At 50.8% G+C, this 7,913-nt stretch overlaps 1 protein-coding gene across 1 annotated transcript; it reads right to left on the bottom strand.

Moving 5' to 3' along the window:
• Window positions 1-1,439: 1,439 nt before the first annotated feature.
• On the bottom strand, window positions 1,440-5,907 carry PGLS (6-phosphogluconolactonase). The gene is made up of 5 exons (XM_016157783.2): window positions 5,541-5,907; window positions 4,182-4,289; window positions 3,642-3,743; window positions 3,202-3,342; window positions 1,440-1,786 (listed from the first exon to the last, which is right to left on the bottom strand). Exons 1-5 carry the CDS (start codon window positions 5,826-5,828, stop codon window positions 1,649-1,651), a joined length of 777 nt encoding a protein of 258 aa, XP_016013269.2. The 5' UTR covers window positions 5,829-5,907; the 3' UTR covers window positions 1,440-1,648.
• Window positions 5,908-7,913: the final 2,006 nt, after the last annotated feature.

Here is a 7,913-nt window from a genome sequence, read left to right as displayed (position 1 = left end):
CCACCTCGACCCCCATCCTCAGCAAAGATCCTATACTGTGGTCACCAGCCTCCCCCACTGAAGTCCCTGGAGCCAGAGAAGCTGACAGTGGGCCCAGGCAGAGCTGAGACTGCAGAGGCACCCTGGCACATTCAAGGTTTTGAGTAGACCTGCAGCAGGGCAGGGTGCAGCGGTTGTGACGGGCCTTAAGGGTCAGCGGGAGCTCGGCCAGAACAAATGTATAGTGGGTTGAATTGTGTCTCCCCAAAAAGATATGTCCACAGGCCACTACTGGAAAAAAAAAAAATAAAGAAAGAAAAGTGCTGGTAATGATATGGAGAAATTGGAACCCTCATTGGTAGGTAATAATATGGTGCAGTCACTGTGGAAAACAGTTTGGAGGGTCCTCAAAAAATTAAAAATAGAATTACCATATGACCCTGCAATTCTACCTCTGGGTATATCCCCAAAAGAACTGAAAGCAGAGTCTCGAAGAACTATTTGTATATTAATGTTCATAGCAGCATCATTCACAAGAGCTAAACCATGGAAGCAACCCGTGTGTCCATCAAAAAGATGATTGGAGAAATAAAATGTGGTCCATTCACATAGTGGAGCATTATTTGGCTTTAAGAAGGAAGGAAATTATAACATGCGACAACATGGATTAACCTTGAGGACATTATGTTGAGTGAAAGAAGCTAGACACAAAAGGACAAATACTGTATGAGCCCACTTAGATGAGGTCCCCATAACAGTCAAATCTATAGAGACAGAAAGCAGAATGGTGGGTGCCAGAAGCTGGGAGAGGAGGAAATGGGAAGTTAGTGTTTAATGGGGACAGAGTCTCAGTTTGAGAAGATCAACAGTGCTAGAGATGGACGGTGGTGACGTTTGTACAACAATGTGAATGTACTTAATGCCACTGAACTGGAAAACACACACACACACACACACACAGACACACACACAGAATATGTCCACATCCTAACCTCTGGAACCTCAGAATGTGGCCTTCTTTGGAATAAAGAGTCTTTGCAGATATAATTAGCTAAGGATGTTGAGCTGAGTTTATCTTAGATTTAGGGTGGTCCTATTTTCAATGACAGGTGTCCTTAGCAGAAGAGGACACAGAGAGACACATGAGAAAGCCACATGATAACGGAGGCAGACTGTAGTCACACTGACAAGCCAAGGGTTGCTGGTAGCCCCCAGAAGCCAGGAGAGAGACCTGGGACAGACTCTCTCTTAGAACCTTCTAAAGGAACCAATGCCGGTACCACCTTGACTTCAGACTTCTGGCCTACAGGGCTGTAAGATGATAAATTCTGTGGTACCTCTAGATGAGTTTCCTCATTGAGAGTCCCCATCCCTGTCCTCCACCTGCTGGGATAGGGTTTTGGCTTGGCCTAGGCACCCCTGGTCCCGCTGCCCACCAAGGACAACAAGACAGTGAAGACTTGAAGCAAATGGTCCTTTTAATATTGGGTCGCCCAGAGCCAGGGCCAGTGGCCTGAGCCCCCAGGCAGGACTGGTGACCGGACCCTGTCAGCACCACGTGGCTTTTCTAAAATGAAGCCCGGAGTGTGGCAATGGAGAGGCCCAGCCTGGAAGATCCCAGCTCCCTCAGGCTGTATGTGGTCCCAGCTGTGGCATTCCTCAGGACCAGCTACAAAGTGGAATGCTTCTCGAAGGGCACAGTCAGGAGCCGGGCTGCTGCCTCATCCAGGAACCAGCAGAGTTTCCCAGTGTGGGGCTGGACTAGGGCAGCAGGGAGCGGGTTTTCCTCCTTGTCCTCCAAAATGCGCTGCACGGAGAGGGCACGTGTGTGAGGCCCACAGCACCCCGGCACCCCTCAGAGCTCCCAAGCCCACCACGGACCAAACTTTCCCACTTTCAAGATGCGATGTCACCTTTCCAGCTGCCCTGGCTTCAGCCAACAGGGACAGGTCCCTTCCCCTCTATTATCTGTGACTGTATAACATGGGGGTCAGCACACTTTTTCTCCAAAGACCGGAGAGTCACTATTTTGGCTCATATCGACATATAGGCACGTGTGTTCCAACAAATGTTTATTGGTGGACACTGAAATCTAGATTCCATCTAATTTTCACATATCCAGGAATATTCTTCTTCTTTTGATTCTTTTCCCCAACCATTTAAAAAGGTAAAAAACCTTCTTAGCTGGGGATTTGACCGCACAGGCTGTGGTGTGTCGACCCCCTGATGTGACTTCGTGATGAATGGGTATTATAAACACTGCTTTCTGCCACCTGAGCCTGCCCCACTCTGTGTCTATAACACACTGACTTCTGACCATGGCCCTGTGAGGTCACCTCTGTTCTCACCTCATTTTATAGTCAGGGAAACTGAGGCTCTGGGTGGCCTCTCTCAAGGGGTCCACAGGGAGCAGACCCCTCTAGACCCACCTTGTAGATGGGAAAGTTGAGGTTGGGGGGGGTGGCCATATGAGGCCATGCTGGGCATCACTGGCAGGGACATGGGTCTGCTGGACTCTTGAGAGTCTACATCCCAAACCCAAAACTAAGCCACCCCTGTGAGGACATCTGCACCCAATGATTTGGGGGAGAACTGTTATTTATCTTTAAAAATATTTCCAGTTTCTCCTACAGTTGTTGATCTTTTCAATGACGGCAATTAAAATATTTTCCCATTTAGTTTATTTTTAATATCTTATTTTATATTTTTCTAAAATATTATGTATAACTATACCTTTTTTCTTATTCTTGTCTTATTCCTACTTTTTTACTTATTCCTACATATGATGTTTTTCCTTCTTGATTAGCTTTGACAGGTATTTGTCTATCTTTTGGATCTGTTTACCATTAAGCTTTTAAAAGTATTAACTAATTCACTAATTTCTGATTTGATTTAATTTATTCCACCTGCTGACTTTTCTTAGATTTGTTATTGTTCATTTTTCCTAATTCTAAAGTGCTAGATTTATTTTAAGTTTTCTATTTAATAATTTTTAAATGCATTTTTAATGCTATACATTTACCTCTGAGTACAGCTTTGGCCTCATCTGATCAATTTCCTTTCATAATGGTTCATTTCTAACCAGCCTGTAATTAAAGTTTCCATCTCCCCTTCAACCCCAAAATTACTGAAGTGTCTTGGGATCCAATAGCACCTGAGACAAATTCTATCCCTGGGCCCACAAGCCTGTGACTTTCCTAGGGGTGGGACCCTTGGTGTTACCTTCAGAACAGCTGCCTTGCCTTCTCCAGTTGCCACAAAGATGACAGTTCGGGCCGCATTCAGCACAGGAAGTGTGAGGGTCACACGCTGTGGTGGTGGCTTCGGGGAGTCACTAATGGGGGCCACAATCTTCTCCCGCTCCTGGAGTAGGGAGGCCCGGGGTGGAGGCAGAATGACAATATCACTTCGACATCTTGAGTACTCATACGTGTCAGGCACGGTCCATCCATCATCCATCCCATCCTACTAATCCCCTGGTATATAAGACCCCTGTTTTAAGATGGGTAAACTAAGGTTCACAAGAGTTAAGACCAGTGGGCATGCCCATTGGCAGAAGCTGACTCAAACTCTGCTGTAGGCACCTCCTGGTCTCCCTCTGGGCGTTCCAGATGGCAGAGCCTGGGGCTCAGGTGCAAGCTGGGCCTGTGGGGTGTACTCACCTGTAGGAGGGGATGGTCTGGGAAGAGTGAGCAGGTGTGCCCATCAGGGCCCACCCCCAGGATCAGCAGGTCGAAAACTGGAATGGAGTCCCCTTGGAAGGCCTAGGTGAGGGAAGAAGATAGTTGAGAGAGGTCGTGAGAGAGGGGCTCAAAGGACACAGAGTCAGTTGTCAGAAGAATCACAAGCGGCTGTAACACAAGGAGCAATGCTTAGCCTCACATGCACAGAAGGGACTAATCCACAAGGTTCCACATTTCACCTGCTCTACTCGCTGAGGGTCTAGGGACACAACTGTCTCCAAGATGTAAGGACCCAGGCACATTACCAGAGTGTCTGAGGTAAGGCCACTCTCAGGGACCCCAGGGCGGGGCTATGGCCTCTCAGAGGGGTCTGTCCAGGGTGGAGCTGGGTCTGCCGACTGACCCCAGGGGAATTTCTGCCAGTGATGATCATGCAGTGCCACCCACAAGGCTGCTCTGTCAACCTGGGAGTGGCCATCTCATTGATGAGGTCTCCTGTGGCTGCTCCAAAGGACTCACCTGTCTCAGCTTCTTGGCGTAGTCCTCAGCTGCCTCCTCCACAGGCAGCTGGGGATTAATGGTGATCACCTGGCTGTCAGGGATGGGCAGCTTGGAGAGCAGGTGAGTCTGTGGCATATGGAGGGACAGTGTCATCAACAGTAACACATGGGTCACAGTGGTGTGGGGTTTGCATGTGACCACCTGGATCTTCTAGGTGAGGACTTGACTTTCATTACACCCACTTCCCATGTGAGTTGGGATCCTCGTGAATCTGTCAATCTACTGGGGGTCTTTCAAGTCCATCCTGACTGGGGGCTTCCTGGCCCTGGCCTGTTAAGTGTCTGGCCATACCACAGCCCTGTTTCAAAGCCCCCATAGTTCCTTGGCCCTTGAGATAAACCCAGCCCCTCTCACCTCTCCATGAGGTCCTACTGACCTGCATGTCCCAGTCTACACATAACCTATACACTTGTCAGGAGGGGCATGTTCAAACCTAGGCTTCCCCACTGGTCAAAAGGTAACTCAGGCAGGTAAGTGCTGCTCTTCTAACCTCAGTTTCTCCATCTATGAAATGAAAGTACTAATAGCCCATCTCATACGCTATTGTGGGTTTCATGTGATGATGTAAATCGAGCACTTGGTAATCGTTAAACCTTCCTGCTTATTAAAAATAAATAAATAAATCACCAGCTCTAGCTTCTATGCAACACACCCAGGACCTGGGTGACCTGAGGTTCCTGGCTAAGCCCGCCCCTCCCACACTTCCCTGAGCGGGTTTTCCTCCTTAGGGCGGAAGGAGTAAACACAGATGCAGCGGGGAGACCCCAGGGCAGACCATGGCTCCTCCAAGCCTCAATTTCCCTGCTTGTATAATGAAGTGTTCTCTGATTCTATAGGCGCTGGGGCCTCAGACCAAAGATAATCAGTCTTAGAGGTCATCGGGGCACAAGCTGCGTGAAGGCCATCGAGAAACTTGTTCAGCTTGTAGATGGAGAAACAGGTCCAGGCTCTATGCCAGACCCCTCTGGCCTGAACCCTCCCTAACTCTGCGCTGGCACGCTCCGAGGCTGCGGCGCCTGAATTTCCCTAGGTCTCTGGCATGTTCCACTCTTTCCCACTCCATGCCTTTGCCCAGGCCTTTCCCTTTGCCTGGCTGCCTGGTAAAACGTAAAGAGGGGCTTCGAAGCCCCCACCAGCCCACCCTGATAGCAGTGCAGGTGCGATCCAGGTGGGAGCTCAGGGCACTCGCGGACCATTCCCAGCTCTCGCCCAGACAGACAGAAGGCATGGTGTGGCCCCTGGCGGCCCCCGTAGCCGCGCTCAGGCGCCGGGCGCAGTCTTCTCCGCGTGAGCCCCGGCGGCCCCCGTAGCTCTCACCCGGTAGAGACCATACGTGCTGTCGGCGTGCTCGAAGGGAACCAGGCGCTCGTCGCAGAAGCCCAGCGTCCAGCGCGTGAGACTGGCAGGCCCGGCGGGAGCGGCGGCGGCGGGCAGCTCGCGGGCCAGCATCGAGACAAGGCTGCCTCCTGACAGGCCGAGCGCGAAGCGGGCGCGGGCCCCCGCCAGGCAGCACGCGGCCCGCTGCGCCACCAGTTGCGCCAGCGATGCGCCTAACTCTTGCGGGCTCGAGAAGACCGAGATGAACCCCGAAGCCGGCGCGGCCATGGCGACGGCGGGGAGGCGGAAGCGCTCCCAGCGGCTTCCAATGCGCCTGTGCGCAGGTCAGTCTGGCCGCTCAGTGCTCAGTACTCCCGGGTGGCTGCCCATGGCACATGCGCAATCCCAAGAGCGAAACGGGCAGGGCGGGGCGGTGGGATCCGGCTCAAATCACTCTTTACACGCTGGATCAGAGTTTTTTCCTGGGCTGTGGCCGACGGAGTGGGCGCAGTGCCTCTCAACCTCGTGGTGCCAGGGCGAAGCCAGAGAGGGGAGCCCAGATCTGGGGTACTTCAAGAAGGGGACGTGGAATGAGGTGGAAGGAGATGAGAGATTTCCTGGAGGAGGGAGCATTTTGGTGGACTTGGAAGTTCCTGAACTTTCTAACATTTATCTTATTGCTAGTTGTCTTCCATTAAAACAGGAGGGCAGGGTTTGTTTTGTTCACTGATGCCTGGAAAGCCCCCTGAGTTATGTCTGGGACACAGTAAGGGCTGAAAACATGCTTGTAGACTTTCTTCTACAAATGTTCCCTGTCGATCTCTGTGTCCCTGAGGACCCAGAGGCCTCCAGCCTGGCTGATTCCTAGAGGAGCTCCCAGATTGGCGCTTCTCATTTAGCATAAATAGAGAGCTCTTAAGCCAAGGAGGAACTTTAAATGCATCTTGCTAAGTGAAAGAAGAGGGTCTGACAAGGCTACACATTCTGTAATTCCAAGTGCGTGACATTCTGGAAAGGCAAACCTATGGAGACAGGAGAAGGTAGGGGGTTACCTGGAGTGGGAGGGATGAAGAGATGAGCACAGAAAATTTGGGGAGAAACTATTTCTACTGTAACAGTGGATGAATGTCATTACGCATTTGTTGAAACCATATGACTTAATACAGTAAACCCTAAACTGCTGACTTAAATTAATAATGATGATCTATCAATATTGGCTTATCAGTTGTAACAAACGTAGCACTAATGCACGATGTTAATGGTGAGGATAGATGAGAACTCTGTGCTTTCTGTTCATTTTTCTGTAAACCAAAAATGGCTCTAATAAAGTCTATTAAAAAAAAATACAGCTTGATCCTAACAGTCATCAAGATTACTTTCTTCCCATCTCGGAGGGAACTTTTTATGCTTTTGGGGCTAGAGTCACAGGCTTTGGGAACTCTTCAAGGTGCCAGGCCACTTTCTCAGCAGGAAATTACTTCATTCCCCTCCCTATGCCTGTTTCCTCACTGTACACCAGGGACCATGATGACACTTATGCAAGTGGTTGTGACATCTGAAGGGATGTTATCCAGAATGCACTTGCTTGTCAGTTCACCAGGGGTGCGCCATACCCACCAGCAGCAGACCTTCTCCCACCCTCACTGGGCATCTCAAGGGCTTCATTTACTCTGCCTCCCTCTCCTTGCAGACTATAGGTGTGTCCAAGGACCCGCCCTACACATGGATGGTTCATCTAGCCCTCACCCAGCCAAGGGTTTGTCCATCCCCCCATCAGCCCCCCGGGGCACCCCCTCAGCCCCCTCCCAGCCAGTGCTCCTTCACAAACGTTTCTTCCTCTGTCCCCTGAAGTGGAGATGAAACAGATATTGTAATACTGAAGGGAGAACGGCAGAAGGTGGAAGTTAAAAGAGTTTAGACTCAAGAGTTGGATGTCCTAGGTTCAAATCCCAGCCCAGAAAGCCAACCCTCACAGACGCAGTGGCCCTCACCCAGAACTATGGCCACACCTGCTAGCCCCATACACAGAAGGGCACCCTTCCTGGGGCAGCCAGATGTGCCAGGACACACCCTCTATTCTGGGCCATCCTGTGCAGCTGTTGGAACCCACAGGCAGATTGCCCATCCCTCCACAGGGATCACTGAGGCTGGTGCAGGGCTTTGTGAAGCCCCACAGGCTGCAGGGAGATGGCAAGAGGCTAACCTGAGTTCCCATCGTCACCAGAGGCCTTGCAGGTGAGGGAGTAGGTAACAGGGGACAACAAGAAAAGGCAGAATTTGCCTTACTTGTGTCTGGCGAGTATGTTCTCCAGTGAGAGTCCTGTCTTCTGAGACTCAGGAAGGGTTCTGTGTCACATTGGGATAATGACTGGG

Source organism: Rousettus aegyptiacus, unplaced genomic scaffold (assembly GCF_014176215.1).
Source record: "Rousettus aegyptiacus isolate mRouAeg1 unplaced genomic scaffold, mRouAeg1.p scaffold_m13_p_16, whole genome shotgun sequence".
In the NCBI taxonomy this organism is placed as follows: domain Eukaryota; kingdom Metazoa; phylum Chordata; class Mammalia; order Chiroptera; family Pteropodidae; genus Rousettus; species Rousettus aegyptiacus.
This window is presented reverse-complemented; position numbering and strand designations above follow the sequence as displayed.

What these genes read in the sequence shown, in the direction of transcription:
- PGLS (XM_016157783.2), bottom strand. Translation starts at nt 5,828, where the DNA reads ATGGCCGCGCCGGCTTCGGGGTTCATCTCGGTCTTCTCGAGCCCGCAA. An exon ending in ACGCCAAGAAGCTGAGACAG is followed by an intron (nt 3,744 to 4,181) that starts GTGAGTCCTTTG and finishes TCCCTCACCTAG; the next exon opens with GCCTTCCAAGGGGACTCCAT. An exon ending in GCAAGGCAGCTGTTCTGAAG is followed by an intron (nt 1,787 to 3,201) that starts GTAACACCAAGG and finishes CTCTCCGTGCAG; the next exon opens with CGCATTTTGGAGGACAAGGA.